This window comes from Trematomus bernacchii, unplaced genomic scaffold (genome assembly GCF_902827165.1).
Source record: "Trematomus bernacchii unplaced genomic scaffold, fTreBer1.1, whole genome shotgun sequence".
In the NCBI taxonomy this organism is placed as follows: domain Eukaryota; kingdom Metazoa; phylum Chordata; class Actinopteri; order Perciformes; family Nototheniidae; genus Trematomus; species Trematomus bernacchii.
In genome coordinates, this window is record NW_022987313.1 from 6,739,539 (window position 1) to 6,765,786 (window position 26,248).

The 26,248-nt window shown below is 41.2% G+C and overlaps 3 protein-coding genes across 4 annotated transcripts in view; 2 read left to right on the forward strand and 1 right to left on the reverse strand.

Annotated features, from left to right (window-relative positions):
- Window positions 1–5,283: 5,283 nt before the first annotated feature.
- On the reverse strand, window positions 5,284–9,833 carry cmpk2 (cytidine monophosphate (UMP-CMP) kinase 2, mitochondrial). The gene is made up of 5 exons (XM_034113290.1): window positions 9,167–9,833; window positions 8,294–8,408; window positions 7,699–7,900; window positions 7,259–7,492; window positions 5,284–5,809 (listed from the first exon to the last, which is right to left on the reverse strand). Exons 1-5 carry the CDS (start codon window positions 9,749–9,751, stop codon window positions 5,689–5,691), a joined length of 1,257 nt encoding a protein of 418 aa, XP_033969181.1. The 5' UTR covers window positions 9,752–9,833; the 3' UTR covers window positions 5,284–5,688.
- Window positions 9,834–10,438: 605 nt separating this feature from the next.
- rsad2 (radical S-adenosyl methionine domain containing 2) lies at window positions 10,439–12,581 on the forward strand. The gene is made up of 6 exons (XM_034113396.1): window positions 10,439–10,848; window positions 10,942–11,103; window positions 11,254–11,483; window positions 11,578–11,727; window positions 12,077–12,109; window positions 12,234–12,581. Exons 1-6 carry the CDS (start codon window positions 10,524–10,526, stop codon window positions 12,396–12,398), a joined length of 1,065 nt encoding a protein of 354 aa, XP_033969287.1. The 5' UTR covers window positions 10,439–10,523; the 3' UTR covers window positions 12,399–12,581.
- Window positions 12,582–13,544: 963 nt separating this feature from the next.
- The window catches only part of rnf144aa (ring finger protein 144aa), a 31,517-nt gene continuing 18,813 nt past the window's right edge, over window positions 13,545–26,248 (forward strand). Inside the window, exon 1 of one of the 2 annotated variants that reach the window (XM_034141742.1) lies at window positions 13,545–14,479. The gene's annotated coding sequence lies outside the window, so the exon portion shown is untranslated. Of the gene's footprint in view, window positions 14,480–21,347; window positions 21,367–26,248 lie in introns of those variants that run through there. The other variant, XM_034141813.1, reaches the window with a different exon arrangement.

The following is a 26,248-nucleotide window of genomic DNA, read 5'->3' on the forward strand; positions in this document are numbered from 1 at the left end:
AAGGCCAGCAACAAAGACTACATTTTCTTCAAGAACTTAAGGTCATTAATATAAAAATGATCATTTATATACGGTGATTATAGACTAATAAATAACCAGAAATGGATTCCCCTTCATACTGGCCCTTTAACGCTGAGATAGAAGCCCTCCTACAAAAATATATATTCTCCATATTGTATTCTACACATGGATGACCACAGGCTTGAGTCTAAATGTTTTCTTATCAGAGATGGACAGCATTGGAAGTGCTTCAAAGTGAGTTAGTATGAAACTTGTTGAGACATTTCTTGCTCTTTATATCAGGCCCTGAGGACTGCTTGCTAAACTCCGCTCTGAAAGCAGGAGGAGTGACTTGTGGGAAGAGTTGGGAGGTAAAGCCACTGCCAATCCTTTCCCCCTGTTACCTCGCAGTCCCTGCTGCAGGCTGCTGGGTATATGGTGTTGATTATGGTGATGAGCGGCTATAAACTCAATATTTTCCGAGGTGCGGTGAGAAGACTGTAAAGTAGGCACATGCCTAGTCTCTCTCACAGGAGAGCCATAGAGTGAGCAAGCTAAATGGGTGTAGAGGGATTCAGATGGCTTAGTCAGGATAAGGAATTGGGATCTAGCGGTATGTTTCTCTCATTTCTGTCTCTCTCTCATCTTCTCACTCGCTCTCTTTACCCCTATTGGTTTTCACACCCCTAAGGCCTTATTTACAATCCTTAACTTTCACACGGCAGTCTGTGACAACGGCAGTGGGAAACAGACATTGAAACGTAAGCCTTGACAAATCCCTGATCATCTCTTTTACAAAATGCACTCATGCAGTCCCTTAACTTAAGCAAGCATTGTTAACAGCATTGAAATTAAAAAAGTAATTTGATATATGACAGTGTGTGTTGCAATTTAAGAGTCTTGTCTCACTGAAGTTGGCCAAACATTTGCTCTGCTTAATGATTCATATTTCTCATTATTACGCTCACTTTCTTTGTCAGTGTGCACATTGTAATTTCTTCTTCGCCTGTGAGCGCAGCTTCCCCCAACCTCTCTGCATCTGTCTTTGGTAGTGCTCATCAAAGACCAGCGGCTCCCCTGACACCGTTACAAGAATCCCAGATCAAGTTGCTCTACTTTTATTTATGTGTAGTGCCATGTGTTTAAATATCTTCATGCGATCTCAGAGCTTAGTCTGTTTTGACCCAGCCATTATTTCTGTGGTAAGGACCACAAAAAACCAGACCTCTGTGTCTCATGAGAGATCAAATCAAAGAGTTAGTCCAGAACCGGAGAGAGAGGGAGAGAGAGAGAGTCAGTTTAGGTATTTAGAGTCAGTCAGCCTCTGTCAAGCAAGTAGCTTCTCAGCTGTCTGCTGATGCCAGATGAAGTAGGAGACATGCCTAAGCATTAATGGAACTGAAACAAAAATAAACTATTTCAAGTATAAAAAGAGATGCAACACACACAGCTGTGTAGAACTTGGCAGTGTTGCCTTTGATTTATTCCTCCGGGAGAAGAAGGACGGTATTTGTGTGTTTGGAGGAGGAGAAAAAAAAAACATGGCACACAAGGAACATTCCAAGTTCGCCACAGGAAATCAATTTAGTTGAGAGGGCAGCCAGGCTAAAAATAGAGAAGCCCCAAACAATAGAGTTGGAATTAATTGCCCAGATTTTGTGAGAAGGCAAGAACACTCCAGAGAGCCAAAGTTTGTTCTCAGTCTTGTTTTCATATGTGTGTTATGGAAATATTAGTCTGGTCTAGTTGTCATGTTGTTTTGTTTTAGGCATATTTTTGCATGTTTGCAGCTGTCAAAACAGAACTGAATTCTCAATCATTTCCCTCCCTCATATGACGACTTACCACTTGTCAACACTACTGCCAGCTGCCTTATTTGACAGGATATGATGATTTATCGCAAGTTCTCCACAGTAAATAGACAATAACTGTTTTGTCACACTCCACCGAGTTCTAACTGGGTTTTCGGGGAGTGTGTGAGGGAGTGCTTTAGGGGCCTTATGGGGGCTGATGTGCCGTTTTTAATGAGATCTCACAGCAGTGTTTAAATATTTAACCGTTCCTGGTGAAGCCTCCCCAACAGCCGCAAGGCAAAACTGGTGAGGTTTCATGCAATCATCACACACTATACAGCACCTTTCCCCTGAAAACATCAGAAAATAAGCACAACCTGAATCTATAATGGCATCCTGAATACACAGCCTGCTGTGCCTAATATCCGCACCTATCGACAGAGAGGCTGTCTTCGCCCCTGCAAATAGGTATTCACGCACCATGACAAAGGGTGAGCATCATGATGAAGAGCTGTTGAATTATACATCTGAATTTTGATGGGATATTTTCAAAACTTTATTTTTTATCCCCACAAAGTAATTCCCCCATATCTACCTCGCTTTTTACCTTTTCCACCTTATTTTGAGCTTTGCTTTGTGCTTTTTGACAAACATTTCACCACCGATCAGTTCAACTCCTACACCCTTCATGTTTTTACATCCCACCACCCGTCATTCAAAGAGAATGGGGCTGGGGTGTCTTCCACCCCCTGCTGTGTTTAGAAGAAGGGGGTAGTGCTGTGCATGCATGTGTGTGATGCTGGTTGGAGGAAATATTGGTAATGCATCAAGAAAAGGCTAAGGAATTGTAATTAGGCCCATGTACTTTAATTAAGTCTACTGGATAACTTAAACTCTATAATATAATCAGATTATTGCCCCTCAATCTTGTTTAAAGGTCTTTAAAATATGAGGGTACTTGGATCCAAATCCAAGTTTTTAAATGCCCTCTTAAACATATTTAGTTTATGCAGTCACTCTCTTTTAATTAGATTGTTCTAATCCAATTTGATGTAATTCCTTTACACACCAACCCTGGCATTTGTTTGGGATGTTAAAGAGGTTGGTGGATATTTAGGAAAGACCTCGGATGGTGTTTAAAGCTGCTTTGGGAACGCTACATACTGCATTTAGGGGTGAGAATAGTGTTTGGAAAAAACACTGTACCTGCCAGCTGGAGGAATCTGGAGGGATTTTAGCTCACAGATGACAGCATCCACAACATCCCCCTTCACTGCCTCCCCCCTCTATCCTCTCCCTCTTTTTCAGTCTTCCTCATCAGCTCCTCTTCCTTCTTTTATCCCCCATCCCCCAACAGAGACCCATCCCTGCCTGTCTAGCCAACAGAGCTCTCCCCAAAAATTCCCCATCACATCCAGGTGTCGCTCTGAGGCCCCACTGATTGAAAGGAGCATTATTAGCCCCTGCTAACCTGCTCATTCACTCTGTAAAACGTTGTTTATTTGTCAAGGGATGTATATAGACATTGCTGTAGGGGTCTTAAGAGTTTGGCAGACACTTGGTGCCAAATCATATGCATGACTCCTCTTGCCATGCCGCTTCATGTGGCTGCCAAGTGAGGCCCACTGGGGTCTTTGCCAGGGGACCCAGACTACTATTCAAACCCCCGCCCCCCACCCGGCCACACTCCTCACACACATACATAAAAACACCTTGTGCTTCCTCGGTGCCCTTTCTCCCTCCCCCAACCTGTACCAACCCTATGCCCTCCCATTCCCCTCCCACCCCTACACCCTCAGTCTCCGTACCACACTCATTATTAATGATCTGAGGGACAGCTTTCATTTGATCTATTACTTAGGATGGGACGGCGGCTGCTGTGCTGCTGCATCCCTGCTGGATCTTTAATTATTTCATGGAGGGCTTTCCTCCTCTCTGCTGCTCCTTCTCTGTTGTGCAGATGAAATATTGAAGTTGAGGAGTGTAGTGCAAAGTGGCCCCATACAGGGTGAGGTGTGTGTGTGCATTTGTGCTGTGTGGTTCAAGTGAACTGTATATTTGGGTGGACGGGCATGTGTGTGTAAGGCTTGAGCTTTCCCATAGGCTTTTCCATAAATGTGGTTTGTACTTTTATCTTGCAACTTCAGTAGTGAGGTCACACATTGGAAGCAGATTGCATTAGTTATTAACTTTTTTTTCTTCCCCAAACCGCAGTTCAACTTTGAAACACAAACATTCAACGTGCGAGTTGTTGTTATTGTTAAGACCTCTGAGTGTATCCTGGCCATCTGACAAAAACAACCGAACAGTTGCTTAACGTTTCAACATGGGAAAACACTATTAGCAAATGTAAAGAGAATTATTTCAGTGCATGTGTAATGTACTGTGATTATGGGCCATTAATGTCATATTACAGTAGTGTTGAGGGGCAGTAATGGCATGGTGTCACCACCCACTTTTTGTTGCCAAGAAAAACAAAGCATAACATCTGACATGGAAATATGGCTGACACCACAGGCACACAGCTTTGCATTCAGGTATGATGTATGGCGTAATGCTTAATTGCTTTACTCTCCTCCTTCATACATGTTGGACTCTCTTGAGACAGAGGCTACTGTGTTAATGGCAATCAAAATTCCACACAGCTCTGTGCTACTACATTCATTTTGTGTCATACAGCCCATACATAGCGTCACCCAGCAGCTGAGGGCCTACGGATTCAATAAACCCTTCTGAGATACTTACCTCATGTTGGAATCTATACACCATAAACATAATGACACCATATTTTAGTTTATGTGATTACATGTGATGGTATGATTTGCATCCACAGCCTTTCTCCACTCAGTAAAACATTGGATTGCCGTAATTGGTAGTAGGAGTAATCCATGCGCTTATGTGGGGGAGCGCTGGAATGACATTGATATACAGCGCTCCATTAATTGCCATATGAATAGGGTCTGCAGTGGTTGGCGCTCTGCTGATGCATCACAGTAAAAGAGATGGGTCACTCTGTCTTCTCCAGCCCGCAGCTTTGCCAAGCTCATAATTACTAAAACCACCAATTAATCTTCCCATCACATAGGCCAAATATACACTTCCTCCATGTATATGTGAGTTACAGTATATGCTCTTAGTAAATGTGCATGCTTGTATGTGTGTGTGTTTACACAAGTGGCAGTTATGTGTGCACACTTGTGAGGGTCTGTGCCCATGAGAACATCAAGTACAAACAGCACTATATGTTCTCAGTGTACTCTATAGCTCCCTTGCCAGACACACAGGTTATCAATACAAGTGGCATCAGTTGTGTCAATATCACACAGTCGAACTATATAGAATTGCCATCTGCAGTTCTAAAAAAGACTTTTTTTGTGCAAAGAAAAACATTGTGTTCACAGAGGGTTAATATGCACTTATATAAGCACATACAGTGTGTATAACTTCTTAGGTTGCCTTATGTAAGATAATAAGAGACCACAAGCAAATATTTAGTGTCATTTTCTTTAATTTAAAACGTTTTTTAACAAATTAAAAGTGTGGTATCTGAGTGTGAATTTAATCCTTTTTCAGTTTTTTCCTTTTTGCCTGATTTCTGGGAGGTCAGAACGGCAGTGCACACTTCTTCTTAACAATACTTTTGTAAATGTGTGTCAGAATCAGTGCATGCATGTGTGTGTGGCTACATGAATATGTATTTCTGATGGTAGCTTTCAGTTCTGGCCCCTGGCCATTCAACCTTTACTCATTCTGAAAAGAGCCTCTTCTCTACAATGTATTCTGGTCACTACTCCTCCGACTAGCTCATTCACAACACCTTACTGGCACCCAGTGCTGACAGCAGGTACTGCATCCACTTGATGCATGGGCGACAGCAGGGGAGATGGAGAACTGTTTACAAGTGGCATTTGCCCCTAATTAAAAGCAGCACTTGTTGGAGCACTTGGTCTGCAGGAGGACTAGCATCCACAGTCACACACGCTGGGCCACTGATCCTCTGATAAGCCTTCTCCACTCTGCACAACACACAAACACATTGGTCAACAGGTGAAGAAAACAAGCATATAAACACAGCAAATTACACTCTACTACATTACAGTGAATAATCTGTTTCAGGACACCTTTGAGTATTTTGAATGCTAATGTTTTTTTTGAGTGCACAACATTTACTCCAAGAAACAACACACATGGCTTATAGCGCAGCCATTCCTGAGACAAATGAAGAATAGTCCTTGTGATAGTGATTGACCAAGTCTGCAGAATCTCTCACTTTCTCAGCCCCAAGACAGTTCATTCCCTCCCTTTTTTTCTAATTCTGCTGGCCCAACATCTGGCTGTCCCGTGTGGAAAGGCCATTATGTCAGGAAAGAGGATGAATGAAAGTAGCCATCGACCTGTCTGCGTAGCGACTATCTGGACAGCCAGTGCCTTGCGAGTTTTGACCAGCTTAATGGAGCACAACAGCTCAGCAACTAATCACCTGTTCTTTCTCATCAGCTGCTTCCCCCCCCAGGACAGTAATTGATTGTTAAGTGTTTGATGGATCTGACTGAGACTGAGCTGACCTGACTCAGTGGAACGTGCAGTACAGTTTGTTGCCCATCTGTGGTTTCATGTTTTCACACTCACTGGGAACTTTTTTCATCACAGACTGTGGAACATTTGTCCACATGTCACATCGCTGAGTGTGTTTCAGTCATTACCCACTCTGTGTAACAAACTGTTGTACTGTCATGCTGGACCTAGGTCAGATTAATAGAATGTTTGTATAATGTAATCTCAAAGACTCCTAAAGAATTCTATTTATGTTGCAATGCATGACTACTACAGATTTTCTTTTTGTCAAATTATTTATTAATGCTTTCTATATATGGGATTTATTGATTTCAGTCCTAAAACAGGTGGCCATTTTTGATGAAATAGTTGTTTCTAGTGCTAAATCACTGTTTCAGGGATTTTCGAATAAGGGAGTTGGTATGATTGTTACAATTTAAGGAATCTTTTAACCCTCCTTTTATATTATAGTGTAGGTTGGTCAGAAACATGTTTTTTCAGGTTTTTCCTTGGATTGAGGATGAATATTACCATTAATAGCGCTTAAAAGATGGTCCATAAAACAATCCTTAAAAATTAAATAACTATTATGATAGAAGAAACATCAAGCAAAATTGGGTCTCTTATCTTGTCAAATCTGAGCATCTGTTGCTTTTTTCTGATTTGTATGACTGTAAATTAATTATCTTTTAATTAACTTTTGGACACACATTACAAGCTTTTTAAAACATAATCTTGGGTTTCTGGGAATTTGTCCCAACATTTTATATCATCAACAAAATCTATTTTTCAAATAGCAATCAACAGATGAATTTATTATGAAAATAATTAGCTTCATCTGGTATTATAAATGCCAAATGATCAGCTCAAAGGTGTATGTACTGCACACTATAAATATAAATATGTCTCACTTGAGTCTGAAAAGCTGGTTGTGGTCCAGCTCTTGCTCTTCCTCAGTCTTTCCTTGCCCTCTGTCCCTCAGCCTCCTCCTCCTCTCCTCAGGGTCCAGCGTGAGGCAGACCACCAGGCTGGGCTGGAGCAGGTCACTGGGCCAACAGTAGACCTCGGACCCCTCTGCTGGAAGGTTGCATACTGGACCGCTGACTGCTGTGGCAATGGCATACGCTGCTGTGCTGTGCCAGAATCTGAGAACAGTTAATGGATGGTGGATTGAAAGGGGAATGATGGATTGATGTATGATCAGGTGACTAACAGGTGGAGTACACACAATGTTTAACATTGAATTGTAGGTCTAGATCCCAGTGGGATGTGTCTAGTGTCCCCTCTGACTCAAAACAGGTCACAAAACTGGCAAACGTCACAACACCTGTGACATCTCAGCTTTCTTTACCTGTCAACGATGACAGGTGTCTTCATACCCTCCTGGCCTATTTGTTCTGCTGTGATGTAGTTCCCCAGAGCGTAGAAAGCCCTGCGGATGAGGGGAGGCTCCCGATCAAAGCGGGCCCTCATGGGGGACAGGCAATGGGGAGGGGACCGCAGAAGAGAGGCCCCGAGAGCATCCCTCAGAGACTCAGTCAGAGTTGTCTTACCTGTGAAGGTAAGAGGGAGGAAGGAAATAGTTACTTCAGAAGCAAAGAAGACACACAAAGACTGAGAGAGATTTTAGAGATCAGAAAGAAGAATTCGTCATATTTTCTATAAATGTAATAATAGGCTTAAGAGTCTCTTGAAAATACAAAACTCCCACCCTACCTACAAGGTTGGGTTTTCATGAGGTTTGAGAAGAGTATTAGATGAGCGAGCTCTTCAATAAACCATTTTCACAGTGATGTAACTTTCCTGAGGTCATGATACATGATATTCCATTAGGCGAGGCTCGCTGGCAGATAATGGCTTTAGCAGAGAACAACTGGCCATCACTTTAGCGAGACATCTATACATCAAGCTGATCCCATATTTATTTATGAAGTAATGGCATTAACCTGTGGCATCCAAGCCTTCTATGACAATAACAGGGAAGTCTGGTTTCCGTCTGGCTTCCTCTCGGCTGGGCAGCAGCTCCAGCACAGCCCTGGCCTCTGGGATGATGTCACCACACTGCAGAACAGACAGAGTCAGTTTGCTGCTGAGAGAGCAGGCAGGAGGGAGTCAGGGACTGTGGTGCGCATGAACACACACTCTACTGTGAGCCACCTGGCACTGATAGATAAAGGGAAGCATTAAGAGGCCTTTTGGACACACTGCTATACCTTCCTTTACCACAAGAGTGTGCAAGTTTAGCCATAGCTTGCAAATTAATCAACACTTCTATTTGTTTATGTTCTTAAAATCAAGCAGTGGTGAAAGAGGTTCTTAGATATTTTAAAGAAGCAATATACTTAAATGTAGAAATACTGTGTTACACGTAAAAGTCCAGCAGAATTTGACTTAAGTAAAAATACAAAGGTGTACCACAAGTGTCCCATTTAATAAACAATTATATGAAATGACTTGATTTTAATTATTGATGCATCAAAGTGTCTATCACAGCTGATAAAGTTGGAGCTAATTTGAAATGCTTTGTACATATTGATGATGGATAGCTTAACCTATGATAATATTATGTGAATGTTTATTTATAATTTGATGCATATGTTTAGTATTCGTTTTTAATATGAATGTATAAAGTACCTACTAGTAACGAAAGCTAGGTAAATTCAATGGAGTAGAAAGTACAATATTGGCATAATGGCATCCAAAATATAGTGGAATAAAAGCATTTGAGTATATGATAGAAGTCCTCGCGCAAAGTACAAGTAGAGTTACCTTCCACTACTGTAAAAAGCAGATTTATATCATAATGTCACTATAATAACCTTTTCTAGAACCTGGTAGGCCTCCTCAAAACTGTAGAAAACATCCGAGTTGATGATGTTGAGAGTGGATGGGTGGTGTTCTGGTGCTTCTGCTGGTACCACATAGTAGTCCTTTGGCATCTGCATGGTGTGGTTGTCTCCATCAGACCACAGGTGCTGAGTCCACACTCCACCTGTCTCTCCTCTCAAGTATGAACACACTAGCACCGGGTCACGCTGTGTTAAATCTCGCAAAAGACGCTCTGTAGGGGACGAACTCTCGGAAGTATCTTTCAAAAAGTAACCCTTAAGGAGAGAATCCTTGATATTTGGTAGAAATGAGCACATGGGAGACAAATGACATTCTGGAGGCAGGTTTGTCAACAGTTTGTCTTTGAGCTCCGCGTAAAACTTTGCACGTCTGATTGTGTCGCTGCTGCAGACAAGCAGAGAGTAACACCGGCCATCGTTTCCTCTGAACACCCGGGGCACTTCTTCTCCTCGGTGCTTCTCTTGTGTTGAAAAGTAAAAGGGGGTTCCATTCAGCTCCACTGAAAAAACACGAGAGGACCAGTGAGGAAGAAGAGACATTGTCCGCCGTGCCATTTCTTACACCAGACGCATTGGTCGGTTTCCAGTCTGGTTCAAGGAAACTAACTGCGTAGCATTGCATCATCTGGCCGCTGAAGGGAAAACGAAAGTTAACTCCGCTAAACAGAGAAACGAAACGTATCCTTCACTGTCAGATGGGTTATCAGAAAACTGCATTGCTGTTTCCGAGAAATGAAATCCTTGGCTCCAAATCATGTTTATGGATAAGTCTGACACACCATAAGAAATAACTTCTGGTTGTGTCACTGTTAAGTTTCTCTTTTACGTCAGTTATCTCTTGACCCAGGTGTGATACATTGAAGATTTAGGAAGAAAATAAAAGGGAACTTGGGGTGTAGTAAGCCAAAAATGCTGACAAATAATAAACAGAACAGAGCAGGCAATCCATTATAAACATGCATTTCACTTTTTTGCCTCAACCCACGTTTTATTATTATCTTTAATGGCATGCAATCTCACTGAAACCCATATTATTGTTATAGATTTTAAGCCTCCAATAAAGTGTCTTATATCGTATCATTGTTGCATCTGTATAATGATGACTCACTATAATAATACATATTGGAGGTATTTTAACTTCATCTGCACTGTCACATTTGATCAGTGCATCGCTGCACGTGAGCTGCACCCAGCTGAGTTCCGTTTTCGACGTTTGTAAACAGAAACTTAACATCTCAGCTGACCGACTTTCCTTACCGCTCTATAAAGCCCGTGCGCTGCCGACCTCAACATTCACACTGACAACAGTGATACGGCTGGTTTGAAGATGAAAACCTCTTCTTTGATCGCTTCTCCAATGCTGCTGCTGCAGCTCTGCATCAGCAACCTGTGCCACATTTTTACGAGCGTCTTTTCTAAAGTTTTTAACTGGACACTCGGAGTCTGCATCCCGTCGACATCCTCTGTCTCACAACTTGACAAAGAAGAGGACCAAAGCAAAGACAAAAATGCGACGGCTCCAACAAGTGTAAATTATCACTTTACAAGACAGTGTAACTACAAATGTGGATTTTGTTTCCACACTGCAAAAACATCCTTCGTTCTGCCTCTGGATGAAGCCAAAAGGGGGCTCAAACTCCTGAAGGAATCAGGTAGGCTGCATTTTAAATATCAATCTATTCTGTTATTGTTTGTGTAGTGTAAAACATGTTGTTTACAGTTAAACTAATTGCTTCTTTAATTAGGCATGGAAAAGATCAACTTCTCTGGAGGAGAGCCATTCCTGCACGATAAAGGAGACTTTCTGGGGGAATTAGTTCAGTACTGCAAACAGGACCTCCAGCTCCCAAGTGTCAGCATCGTCAGCAATGGAAGCATGATCAAAGAAAAATGGTTCCAGAAATATGGTAAGGCTCCAAATTAGCTTCAGCTTTGTAGGACAAATTCATCCTTCTTCTTTTATTACCATATTGCACCCTAGATAGAGGGATATTTTTAGTCTGGCACAAATGCAAATGTTATGCATGTTTTTAAAAATTATGCTCTGTGTCCCACAGGTGAAGATCTGGACATCCTGGCCGTCTCCTGTGACAGCTTTGATGAAGCAACAAACCAGCTAATTGGCAGAACTCAGGGCAGAAAAAGCCACATTGACAACCTTCACAAGATTCGAAACTGGTGCCAGCAGTACAAAGTGGCATTCAAAATCAACTCCGTCATCAACACCTTCAACATAGACGAAGACATGACGGAGAACATCCTCCAGCTCAACCCAGTCCGCTGGAAGGTAATGACAGAAAGGGAGAGTGTGTAGTATGTTTGCTTACATGACATCGTGACACATTAACAGTACTCACGCTGTCTGTTTTTCCTGAAATCAGGTGTTCCAGTGTCTGCTTATCGACGGGGAAAATGCAGGAGATGAAGCCTTGAGAGAGGCAGAGAGGTTTGTCATCAGCGAGGAGATGTTCCAGGAGTTTCTGGATAGACACAGCAGCGTCCCCTGCCTTGTTCCTGAGTCCAATGAGAAGGTATGAGATGAGATCATTATCAGTGTGTGAACAGATATTAATCTAAATAAGTTTACATGCCAAAACGTATACCCATTCACTCAATTTTTGGATAGGCATTGTGACCTTTGACACTTTGTCATATACATTTTCCATTTTTGTATTCGCAAATGTTGTGTTATACAACCAAGTTAAATGTCAGCTATGTTCATTGGTGCACAGCCTGATGAAGCTGGAAAATTAATGTAGGACTAATATTGAGACTGTAACCATGTCAACAGTGTTGTTAGCATGTGTTACCATGTCAAAAATAGATGCCAGGTCCAAGACAAACACAAATTAAAACGTGTGCTTTTCTTTGTCTTTACAGATGAGGAATTCCTACTTAATCCTCGATGAATATGTAAGTATTGTGTGATACTTATGGAGTAAAGCCTCCCTGTTGCCTTATAAGTGTTTTATACATAACTTACCACATCCGATGAGTATTTAAATGTGTAACCAATTGACTTTTTATCAAATTTCAGATGCGTTTCCTGGACTGTCGAGAGGGAAGGAAGGACCCGTCCAAGTCCATCCTGGATGTGGGTGTGAAGGAAGCCATTTGTTTTAGTGGCTTTGATGAAAAGATGTTTAAAGAGAGAGGAGGGAAATATGTGTGGAGCAAAGCCGACATGAAGCTGGAGTGGTGAAAACACTGCCACTCGAATTCGATTTACCTTTGATGAGGGGTTGCACAGATAATGTTTATAGTGTGTGTGTGTTTTTATTGTTATTTCTGTTTCTTACTTACATCACTGCTTTTGTTTTTTGAAGTGTTATATTAAATAAAAGTGTATATGATTGTACATGTTTTGTTTTATATATATATATAATGTTGCACTGCAGATAATTTTGTTGTAAAAAATTACAAAATAAAAGGATTTTATCCAGTGTTTTGTTGCAATTTATTTGGGTCAGCATGTGATCTCATAAAAAAGTAACTTTGTAGCCAACCCTGTAACTCACCTGATGGCACGGTGCCATTTTACGAAGGCTGAGCTCTTATGGCAGAATCGTAGGTTTGAATCCAACCTGCGGCCCCTTTCTACCTGTCAGACCCCTCTCTTCCCCTTTTCAGTATATCTGTCCTATCCCTCTATAACAGGCAAAAAAATATTACTTATTTTCAATATTATTTCAGTATCAAGGCATTAGATAAACAGCAATATGCTGATGTAAAAATAATAACATGACTTTCAACAACAACTTCAATGTAACTTCATGTTGCACATGAAAAATGTCTGTTCTGACATTTTATACCACTAACGTAGAACGAAACACCAGTCGCATTAGCTCTATGAATGGCATGTGAGTTCTTGTAAAGGGAGTAATAATATGTTGTTATCTATAAATATAGTGGAATGTTGTCTAAAATAAAACGTTCCTGTGAGGTTAGACTTTACATTTCACAAGAGTTTCACTCTAGTCCTCCAACTGAGAGCCTATGTACGTCATTGTAGTGAATGAAATTAAACTCAACTGGACCTTATTTAGCATGAGGACTATCTCCAGACTCAAGGGCACATGGAGTTCAAGATTACATGATCAGAATCTGGTTTATTGGCAAGTAAGTAATAACGCACAAGGAAGTAATTTTGAAATACAAGTACACAAAACAAAAATAATAAGAGAAAATCAAATTAAATTAAATTAAAATTAAATTAAATTGCAAAAACAAAGACGTTTAAAATAGAAAAGGATTATAATTGACATTCTATAAAATATGTACCGTTTACCTAAAATGAAATAGCTTTGCAGCTTTATTTATTTTATTTGTTTGTGTAAAAATTGTCCAAGGAACGTGCAAAGGTTCATAACAAGAATAATACAAGTTACACTGTCTGTTCATCAATTTATTTCACATTCAAATTCACCCAAAATACATTGTTTCTATAAACATTTTAGTTTTGGTGGTTTTTAGTTTGTGAAGCTCACATTGAAAAATGACACTAACAACTATATTCCATTCACCTCAATTACATTAGTGTGTTGTATTGTTTATCTAGAAAAATACATATCTGCAAACGCCACTGTTTACATGGATTCCACCACTAGAGGGAAGTATGGAAATGTGTTCATTTGAAACCGACCGATGACGGTGTTCGGGCAGCAGAGGGCGCTGTCGCTCATGGGTAGCTGGTCGGTGCTGAGCTCTCCGGTAAGCGGCAGCAGAGGGGAAGCCTCTCACGAACAAATGGCGTCCCTCCAGTGCGGAGCAGCTGATTTCCAACCGAGCACGGCAGCACGGACGGTGGAGAGGTAAACACACCGCCCCCGGATTTCTCTGCAACAAGATAGCCGCTTGCCCTATGCAGAATTCGTGTAGCAGAGCCGGCTGGACGTTGCGTTCTTCAGTAATCGAGATTAGACCGCTGTTCCGGTGTACAAACAACCCTGGTGTCAAGCAAAACAGATAGGCGAGTGTCAGCTGCAGCTTTAGCTTCCCCTCCGGTTTGCTTATTTATCTTTTCAGCCGATGGTTGTTGGTGTGAGTGTTTCACCAGGGCCTGGTCTCAGCCGCTGTCGGCGACAGTAGCAGGTCAAATGTTTCCACCCCGACGTTGGAGGGACACATAATGGACATGGGCATCACCCCTTCAGATATATCCTCCTCCACCGCCTCCTCTGCCTGACTGGTTGGTCGCTTCTTCCTTAATCCAATTTAGGAGATCAAATTCCAACCTTTTTGCTGAGGGTACACCATCGAGACGGCGTTATCTCAGAAAGCCAGGTAAGGTGTCCTGCTTTTATTCAATATACTGTTACACAGTAGGTATTGTAGCAGCCTGTGGTCTGGCTTCATTATAAACTGCTGGGTCGTTTCATTATTGTTCATCGACATTTCGTTTTTCACACCAATTTATGCTGTACTAATTTGGGGTATAGCCAACATACTGTAACGCTGTGAGTGTGCACCCTTTGTTGGTATATTTTGGAGTAAACCGATGTGGTGAAAAGATGACGAAGCACTGGCTGCAGGTAGATGCTTCATAATTGTGTGTGTGTGTGTGTGTGTGTGGTGTGTGTGTGTGTGTGTGTGTGTGTGTGTGTGGGTGTGTGTGTGTGTGTGTGTGTGTGTGTGTGTGTGTGTGTGTGTGTGTGTGTGTGTGTGTGTGTGTGGTGTGTGTGTGTGTGTGTGTGTGTGTGTGTGCTGTGTGTGTGTGTGTGTGTGTGTGGTGTGTGTGTGTGTGTGTGTGTGTGTGGGTGTGTGTGTGTGTGTGTGTGTGTGTTTACTGACACTTGATCAGAGCTGCAGTAATTGTTGTTCTCCACAGCCCTTAAATGTTCCTAGTTTCTCATACAGCAGCTGCAGAGTGTTGCATCTGAACTCCCAGCATAACATTCTCAGAATGGATGTCTCTGAAAGGTCACTCAGTGTCTTGCTATTTCCATTTTAAGCAGCAAGTCCTCCCTCAGGGTACAGTCAGATTATAGGCAAAGCTATGAAACCAGGCTACCAGACAAATAGAGCTGCAGTGTTCGCTGGCCAAGGCTCAGAAGTGTGAATTAATTTCCAATGGATGTCTTACCTGTACATAATGTTCTTATATGTCTGTTATCTCCTGTCAGGTTACATGTTGGTATCGTATCCTTTTAGGCAAAATAGCATATATCATCTTTCTGTAAAGACGTTATGTCCATTAAATGACAGAGGTCAATATTTGTGTGTTATTGATTCCCTCTCCAGTTTCTTTCCTCTCGCTATATCACAGGAGCTACATAGTGAAACACATACTTTCTCTGACACACACACACACACACACACACACACACACACACACACACACACACACACACACACACACACACACACACATCTAGTTCCTTGTGAGTTTGAGTGACATGCAGGGGGATGTTGTGATGCACTTTTTCCACTCTGGACAGAAACGGCAACTCCCATCGGGGGAATAAATGCATCAAGCCGCAATACTTTGCTGCTGCTCCAGATTTGTTGAAAACAAGAGAAAGCTGGTCTTGTACAAAGCAGTAACACATTCCTCAGAGTGACCAGCAGCAGCCAGCCCTTCTCCCAGAGGAAAGTAGAGATGAGTTTACTTAAGAGTGAGAAGGAATGAGGTTATGATGCCCAGAACTCGGCATGCCACTACTGTCCCGAGAGAGTACAGGTCAAAAATACACACACAAGAATGTACTTAAACGCAGATGTATACAGGCGTGCACATATTATCAAAGGCACTGTATAAAGACAAGGAGGAGATTGGATTGTTTTGGTGTGCCTCACAAAGCACTGGCTCTCTCTCAGTATCTAAGCCTTTCAAGGGGCTGCCTGACCTTGGCATTGCAATGTGCTGAATAAATATTCCCGCTGTGTATTGAAAAGACTCTGCTGAATATGTTATTGTGATGGTGATGATAAGGCACTATAGTAAAACTAACAGATATTCTGATTCCAGGAAATCTGTATCTGGGTTTGTTTTACATAGACTCAAATTTGGGTTGGGCCTTTTAAGCAATCTTTAAACAGTCTTTCAGCAAAACAAAGCCCCTGGCAGACTTACAGTTTTAATGATGGACATAAACACGACTGAGTATTGTTGCTGATAAAGTAGATACTTTCTTGTGCCTGCGGTAGGATGTCATTTTGACTTCTGTTGCAATCACACAAGTGTGTCTGGGGAATAAACAAGGAAGTGCTTTGGTTTTTTCCAGTCCTGAAGAATCCATCCGTGTTTTTAAGAGCTATAACTCTACCGTAGATCACACAGCAACACCTCATGTTAAGGAGATTAGTCCGCCTGAGAAGGAGTTGATCTAGAAATGTGACACCCATGTTGTTTTAATACTCTTAACCAGTCATTAAAACTCAAATTAGTGTCCGCTCCTCGTAAAGTCGTATTAGAGTGGTTTTCCTGAATTGAGGAGGGTTTTTAAGGGCACTGAATCTAAATCTTCTGTGGTTAGTTAACTGGCATTTCTAAAGACATTCAGCTGTCTCGTATGTACAGAACATCAATGCGGTGAACACTTGTTGAACCTCTCCTTTTATTCTAGTAACATTTACATGTGTAGCGAAGTCATTTTGGTGTAATCTGACTCCAGGGCTTGGAGTCTTTTGTGCAGTCGGGCTGCCAAGGATTATGCAACATCCTAAATGCCATTTCAGCAGCAGGGTTTTTAGGAGTGAGTGTTCAGGGCGGCGCTGGTTTCCAGGTGCACTGTGTGTATGTGTATGTGTTTGTGTGTGTGTGTGTTTGTGGGGAGGGTAGTTTAATCTCCAGACAGTCAACAAAGCAATCACTTGACTTCTAAATAGATCCTGAAAATGATGTTCATTGCTCAGAGAGCGCTGTATCTCTGTGTGTTATGGCTTGTCTCCAGCCAGTTAAATTGCGTTCGGCTGAGATAGGGATTGTTATGAGCATTATGAGTCGCTCGTGTGTGTGCCGTGATTCTTCCAGACGGCTGCTTGGCCTTTTAAAATGCTCTTGCAGGCTCCATTTTCTCAGGTAGGGCTGGTAAAGAGAGACACCGCGTTATGTAATAAGTGAACCACAGATTCTGCTGACCGTCTGACCCTTTCTAAAATTGAGCATTTCAGGAATGGGTAAATTGAAGCAAGCCCCCGGGGGTTGAGTGAGTGTCGCAAACAAGCAGCGAGAGTGAAATCATTCAAGGAAAAAAGGGTTGCATTTTTGAAAATGCCAATGAGCATGTGTTTCTGCTCATGTTCTTGGGATATTAAAACAGACGTAGGCGTCGTACTAACTGTATGGCCTTCAAGCTGTGATACTTTAGCACCATCCTTCCAAACATAATGACTGACTTCCTAATGAGGGCCCCAGTGAACTAGCTTTTAGAAGCAGATGTCAGTGCAACTCTGGATTCACTTTTATGTGGTGGCAGATTTGACTGACTCCTGAGGAAAATGCTCTGAAAATAGATAATGCAACATCATTAGGTAAAAAATATTTAAAGTGCAGCTATGGATTTCTAAATGAGAAGTATTTCTAAAACATTTGTTCCAATTCTCCCGTCCATCCCACACAATTACACTGCATACGCCTCCGCCTAAAGTAACTCATTTGGGAGAAAGTCAGGAAGGAATATTTTCGAGGAGAGAGTAGTTTTCACACCCTAACCCTAACCCAACAACAAATTATGTTTCATGTTCATTAAAGGGCTTCTACTCACACTCCAGCTCCACTGAGAATAAGCCAACACTTTGCTCTTACTATGTCTATATCTTATAGCTGATTCTTCCAACCTACACATACAGTAGAAACGGCAGAATAAACATGTCCAGGCTCGAAAACTGCTGAAAGTTATTCTCTGAAATGTTGGATATCACTAACTTAAATCTAAGTAGATGAGTCAGAAAGAAGGCCGGGATCTGGGAGTGCCAGTGGTAAGCCAAAAGCTGGTGCAACCTGGTATAAATGCCACAAGGGAAGGAAAAACAGACGACTATGTAAAGGAGGGAGGAACAGATCTGATTACTAAGTGATGACTTGGCATGCTGTCCGTTGTTTGGACCTATCCTCCTAAAATCTAAATCTGTTGCTGGTTATTTGTCTCTCTTTGGAAGATACTTTGAAATGATTCACAGTCTAAATGCTGGAGGAACTTTTTAGCCTGTTAACGAGACAAAAGGTTTGGTCTGTTGTAAAAGTTGTAACCCTTGAGTATTTGGGCCTGACCAGTAGGTTATTGTAGCACTTTATCAGAAATACAATAGAAGATTACCTCATGTTTAGCCATCAGCCAAAGAAACTCTTGACAACTTAATAAAGAAATTGGTCACAAAAATAGCAATCTGATGTATTGCTTTGTGTAGTTTTTCACACAACAGCAGGACACAGTGAAGCTGTGAGGAGTTGTTTCCTCTGTCCAAGATGAAAAAGAGCCAAACGGTTATCATGGTGACAAAAGCATTGTATTTTCCTCTGGCTGTTCCACAATAAAAGGGTAGAAGCAGGAGAAGCAAATGTTCTGTTTGCATGAGCAGTAACTTAAAGTGAACAGTAAGGCCTAGGCTCCACGGGAACGAAAACTGGTTGAATCCGCATATTTCTCATGCGTATAGCCCTTTAAGCTTAACGACGCCGTAACGGAAACGTAGAAACAGACCCTGCAAACGACAACGGGTCCAAAGGTGGATAGATCTGGGAACGGAGCGCTCTGGGGGGTCCAACGGGGCCGTGTGGTCGCCTATACGGTCATCCGTTTCTGATAATGACGACGCAATAGCCCCGCCTCTCCCCGCCTCTGCTGCTCACCCCCGCAAAAGTACACTGCACACTGAATTCAGATTATTTATCTTTATCTCGATATGGACATAAACGCGAGTGAAGTCTAATCTGACAGGACGGAGACACGCAGCTCCTCCCGCTGTGATGCAGCGGGAGCAAAACACACACTTCAAGTCAGATCATCACCCTTAGCTATTTTAATTACCTCTCAAACTACCTAAACTAGTTATAACTATGTTTATTTTTACTGTCGGGTTTACTTACTGGATCAGCTGCTGCATGAGGAAGCATGAAGATTTAAACTTTAACACGCGTTGACCGGCGAAAAACTCTGCGCGGTTCCCTCGGCCCCCACCGCGGAGAATAAACAGAAGTGCAGCCATGACAACCATTCTTCTTCGCTGCTTTTGTGGAGGAAGTTGCTGCTTTTTGTGGAGGAAGTTACAGCGCCATGTACAGGTTCGGCATATGTACTGCAGCTTTTGGAGCAGGTTGGATGTAAACGGAGCCGTCTCGTGGAGCTTGACACAATCCGGTGTATATTGCGTGTGGGCGGAAGCTTTTTTGCGGTTGCGTTTGCGTTACTCCAATGCGTTTTTCCGTATGCGTTCCCATGGAGCCGGGGCCTAAGACTGTTATCATAACATAGTGGATTACATTCATGCATCATTTTCTTTGGATCCCTCCTAGGGGGAGGCAAACTAAAATGAAAATGGTCGCCACTACCAATACAAACGACGATGTAGAATTTCTTTTTCTTATTCTGACATTTAAAGTGCACCTATCATGCTATTTTTAGGCAATAGCATAGGTCTCAGATATATAAAAATATACAAAAAACATGTCTATGAAGTGTTTTGCTCAAAATACCAAACAGATCAGCCATTCTAGCCATGCCTCATATCCCTCTATTTCACTTCCTGTTTCAAAAGTGCTGATTTGGGGTATAAAGCTTCTTTTTTTTTTAAAGAAATTGATTAAAAAAAAAGGAGGGGGCTGAGCTCATGCGGGAGATTCTACCGGCAAATATTGCGGTGATGAAACGCCATATCAGGGATTATCAAGGATTATTTCTGAAACAGTATGGAGCTCAAAGGCTTTCTCTCTTGCCGGTTATACCACAAGGTGAGTTCCTTTTTATTTCCTGCTTCTTCACACAAATGCTCTGTGCAGTACAGGTTAGCTCTGAGTGTTAGCGATGCTAATGTGAACATGCACCGACCATATTACGTCCAAAACAGTCGGGCATTGTTTCTGATAGCAACGTTTCTGATAGGGCCGTGGGTGTAAAGCCAGCCTACATTTCCGATATTACGTCATATCGGACGCAAATCTGGATCAGCTCTGTTGTATCCCCGTTTTAGAGATTTGGGTACGGAGGAAATGAGAGGGTTTTATTTTCTGACGCTGCGTGACACATATTTATGTATAAAAGACATCAAAAAGTGCATTTTGCATGATAGGTCCCCTTTAAAACCTTTTGCAGAAAAAACAGCTGACCATATATTACATCAGGTTTGATTTCATGATAATTCCGTTTACTGTGATAGCCTATAGCCTATAGTATAGAAAGCTATTTTATTTTTGCATGCAATGTCATGGCCTATGGATGATAAAAATACCACAACTCTATCACATTAAATTACATGTTACTTGTTAGATGCTTTTATCCAAAGCTACTTACATACTCAATACTGTGGGCAATCCCCACAGGAGCAATTTGGGGTGAAGTGTCTTGCCCAGGGACAAAACGACATGCTGACTGCAGTGGGACTCGAACTTGCTATCCTCTGATTCGAAGATCAGCGCATTAACCCACTGCGCATTAACCCACTGCGTCACACGCCTCACATTATCATAAAATCTGAAATAAAAGTTGAATCAGTTATTCCGATGAATTTCCTACCATGCTTATTATTATAATTATTGTCTGATGTCCCAACCCTGACAGCAAGTGTCGCATTTTGGCATCTTGACCTACAATCGGACATACTGACGAACTTAAACCTTTAAAAAGAGAATATGTCACATCTGAATAGAGTCTTTAATAGGGCAAAACAACAAGAAAAGTGTATGCTCTGAAATTCCATCAGTGAAAAAGATGAGTAGAAGAATGCAAGTATTGCTCATACATACCACTCCCTTGAAATGTGCCACCATGGTGTTGTAACTTCTCTTGGCCTCCCTCTTTTGATGTGTGAACTCACAAAGAGACATCTGCTTTTGGAGTGTTTCCTCAGTTTTATAGGCTTTACATCCTTTGAATATTTGCAACACACCCAACAACAGGACGCCAGCGTATTTCCTAAGGTAGTTCTTGACTTCCTCTTTCCCGTTCTCTTGTATTGAAATGTAGAGACTGGGGTCGCTTTACATGGGAGCAGCTCACCAAACAGCATGGATGAGGGTGAGGGGCAGAACAATAAATGAGAGACAGATTGTGCTGTTGTGGTGAGATAGGATTATATAAAATGTGAGAGAGCTCTCTGTGGAACGTGATGTGTTGCAGTGTCCATGGAGACTGAAGGAAGGTAGCAAAACCAAAACCTTGTATGACACAGGACGTGAAAATGATTAAGTCTGGTAGTTTGATTTTTGTCTACATTGCCCCAGCTCATCGATTACCAAAATGACTTTTTGAATTGTTCTGCTCACTGCTGGTTAGAGTGTCACCGTACCCTGCAGATTAGGCTCTGAGTGCCTCTCTGTTGGAGTGGCTCTCTGAATGAAAACTCGTTTGTCCAGTGGAGTGACGGCAGACCTGACCGTGCAGCAGTCACACTCGAGTTTAGTATTTGCTAAATACTTTAGTGTTGTAGTATTGTAGTGTTCTCACCAGCCATTTCAAGGACACAACTGTTGACATGATATGACTCCATTTAAGTCTCAATCAGCATACAATCACTTTTGAAGTGAAATGGGCCAATGGCACATATTGTACTTTACTTTTTGCCGTGTTATGTTCAAACTGATTGCAGGTCCTTTCCCACTTGTGTAAAGATACCTTATATATCTGTGCCATACTGGTTCCCCAGAAAGAAAGTCTGTACATTTGAAGTGAAGACATGCCAATCAAGTGCCTTAACATTCAACCTCCTCACGGCGTGTAAAGGAAATCAATTGCATGTGCTCATTCCTGTGAGTGACCTCCACTACTATGAAGTATTCATAAGAGACCCATTCTCTTATGAAAAAATATGCAAGGGCATTTGGTGAAACATTCCTTTATTCTTTGGACAGAGATCATGTTAGTTGTCATGCAAATCATTTATACATGTTTTAAACATTTCCATCAGGTGAACACCCTCACATTAGGGTAGGAGGTTAGTGTAGTCGTTGCATTATTCATGATTTGACTAATGCAGTGTTGTTACATGTAAATGGTATAATGGCCAGTGGTGTTAAATACAGAATACATTAGTTAGAAATCAGAAAATATCCCATTTATCCTCTGTTTTGATGGCTTTAATAATAGGGTTTATATGGGCTGCCACACAGTTTTTTGGCCAGCAGCCATAAGGCCTCATTTTTTCAGATTCGCTGCCAGCAGTGTGCTAAGTGTCCACCCGTTACGTCACTCTTCACTCGGTCAGACAGCCTGTGAATGCAGCCATTATTTGTTGGTTTTCAGCCACTGCCCTCGGTGGGTGTGACCTTGTGTCTGTTGTGCTGTGTTGCAAGTGAGAGCTAGTAAATCTATTCTATTCCATAAATAAATAACCTGTTTGTTTAGTTTTATTTTTGGAGAGGGGGCGCTGATTCGAGGAGATTCTAATGAGGCTTACTTCAAAGATGAAACTGGAAAAAAACTGGCAGTCAAACCACTTATGAAATAATCTAAAAAAAAGCCAACAGTATTAACAAACAAAAGTTTTTAAACAGTAGGTTCTGCCAGTTATTTGTGTTGGATTCGGTTTGGCATGGAAGTACAAAGGGAATTGTGGATGGGTGAATATAAATATCTTTAAATGAACTAAAATGAAATTAAACTGAAAATAGCTTCCAATGAAAACACAATGAAGAGAGCAGTTGAGTCCAAACTTGTTCACGGCCAGTTGAGCCGTGGACTGTTTGTATGAAAGATTTTGCTTCTATAATTACAGTACAGGTAACTTTTCCAAGATTGTCACAACATCCACATTAATGCATTTAGAGCTTTATCAGATTATTTACTGTCATCTTGCTATGGTGTGCATGTAAACACAATGACTGAAGTTGTGAGTGACAACAGATAGCCACCAAAGTCGACCTCTTTGGCTCTCCGCATCTGTCAATAGAAATAGGCTCAATGTGGCTCGCCTGTCATCTTCACTTAGCTTCTGAGACACTAAAGTGAGGTTAGGTGGCTTTTGGGGAGGGGGGTGCAAGCCTACTGTCCCTGCTCAAAGCCTTGTTTTAAGCAGGAGTTGGCAATATATGACTAAAATAAGGACTTTCTTTTAGAGGAGTTGTTCTGTGTTTTTATGTTTTTTGTTATCTGTTGTTTTGTAGAGAACAGAATGTTGTCACCCTTTTTCAGCACAGTCTGGCTATTACGCTCTAAATAATAAGATATTGTGGACAAGTTGCTTCTTGCCTCAGCCACTTGGCCAAAGGTTTTGCACTGTGCTTTTTGCTCACAAATATGTCATAAAAAACTGCATTCTTTGGTGTGAGGGCAGAACAGCAGGGAGTATTATCCCTGGTTGCTAGCTAACCAGGGGTCCATTGAGACACACATTGAATGTATAAAGTTAAGAAAGAAACTCATACAATTTTAAATGCTACTGAATCTCAATAAGCACTGCCAAAGCCTCAGCTTGTTAGTGCTCCACTTACAGGGGACACTTAGAAAATTGTAGGTTTTTATTAACATTTCAGAGGATTTCTGGTGTTTTTTCCCATGTTGTCTGTTTAAAAAAAAGACTTTTGCCCAATTTTCCTTTTTTGCATGATCCCTGATCCCTTTTCTTCCCCTTCTTCTTTCCTTCCTCTTTTCTTTTTTTGGCCCAACTCATTTTCTGTTTCTGTTCTGCTTGGTTTTGCCGCCGTAAGACTCTTATCTCTGCTGACAGACATGCTTTCTGCTAAATGTGATATAGCTTTGCTTCGTTCACAGGGCTCATCATTTTTAACCTGGAGAGACTGTTGAAAACTTGATAAACATTGAATCAATATAAGGTCTGAACTGACTCGTTGAATCCTGCAAAGTTGCTATTTGTGGTCACCAACAAACCAAAATAAAAATAAAGTAAATACAAACCAGATCAAGCAGACCAATCTTAGTTTTTCCTGTGTACTCTGATAAGAGAGTTGATATTTTTCTTGTATTGCTAAAGAAACATGGCAAGGGTCCAAGTAGGCATGAAAGTACAGGTTATACCCAGACGTGACCTCTGACCCAAACTGCCAAACAGACTTTGATTTGATTTTCACCTCATCACATAAACATGTAGCCTCTCCACACGGCTAACAATGCTAAAATACAACTGGGTTATTGTGTTACTCCTCAGGGCACAAAGAAGTAGGCCTATTGCCTCTCGGCTACCCTCTTAGCGTACCCTCCATGTCAAAGACAGATGGAGACTGTCACCAACCACTGTCCCTCCATGAAGGCATGTAACCTTTCACAGTCAGTGATTGAGATGTCCAAATATAAAACCACTATGAGAGTGCTTAGGGTTATGAATGTGGGTGAGTGGCTGGAGTCATGTCTTTGTATTGTATTGTATAATCTAAATCAACCTATGGCCCATATACACCCATGACCTAAATCCTGCTTAAAAATAAACCCTCTCAAAATAGACACTGGCATAATTTATCAATGTTATTTTTCCATCAGTTGTCGGCATTGATGTTTTCTTACTGATAGTGACGTGTCTCACATTGACTTTATTTGAAAGGTGTGCCAATGTTGTATCTAGAAGGAGATATATTGAGAGTAGTACATTTACTAACAGGTAATTATTTTGAATATTTCTGACTTGATCATCAACTTAAAAGTACCTCTTGGTTTTGCATGTGCATGATTGTTTTAAGAGGAATAGTTTAATACTGTATGAATAATGCAGAAAATGTTGATTACAATCCAGGCTAAGGCAGGATTTGTGTATGAAATTAATGTTGACTTTTGGCGATGTGCTGTCGACCTTTTCGTAAGGCTAAAATATGGAGATGAGGGAGAACAACATTAATTTCCAAATATGTTTTTATATGATACAGGTAAAGGTTGTTAACAATAGGGATGGGAATTTGAAAGTAAATTAATATTCGAATATTCGACTCTCCAAAAAAACGATTAATCATATTTACATATCATATACATTATTACTTTTAAATGTTTAAAAATAAAATAAAAAATAAAGTTTTAAAAATAAATACCTTTTCAAATAAATATAGAAACCAAACCAAGTTCTCTTTGATATTTTTCTTAAGATATTTAAAATGGCCCTGTCGTATACATTTAATTAATCCATTTGATAATATGTAATCAACTTAGGCACCCCTCCCATAATTTTTTTTTTATTATTCTATTAATCATTCCCATCCCTAGTTAACATCGTACCATGTTTTTGTACTCAAAGTTGATTGACATCAGTTATACTCCAGGCGGCCGTTGAAAGGTAAAATGGTGCTGATTAATTAATGTCTTCTTGCAAGACTGAGCATTAGCAGGGTGCACTCTAGGATTTAATTATTATAGTTATGTATAGAAGTGGGTGTGTGGCAGTGGCGAGCCGTGACTTTTATACCTAGGCCCTCTGACCCCCACCCCTTCCCTCGAAAAAAAAAAAAGAGAAAAAAAAGTTATTACGTCACAGCCACAGCGTATACTTCAGCGGAATATCAAAACAACGGCCCGGGGTGCAAAACGCATCAATGAAAGCGACCCTCTACCACACAAAACAACACCTGTAAATAACCCAATTTGTGTTCTTTGAAATTGAAAAGGATATTGCATTGTGTTTGTTACTTTCTTTGCAGTTGTATGTCTTAAGTGTAATTTGGATTGCTTTTATTTTGAAGGCGAGTTTATGCTGTTGACAGGAAGTTGTTGTTTCTATGGAAACAGGAAAAGCTTCACAGCGGGCGGAACTTGTCATAAAGTCTGCGATAATAAAACCCACCCATTTAGAGGGAAGATATGATTGGTCAATTGTACTGTCATTTGACATTACTCTCTCGTTCAGTTACTATAGCGGGCCCTCTGTGAATTTACAGCAGGACCACCAATCAACTCCTAACTTCACCTCGCAGAGACGAGCTTCTTTCATTTAACCCTTCACATTCAAACAGAAACTGAATAGGCA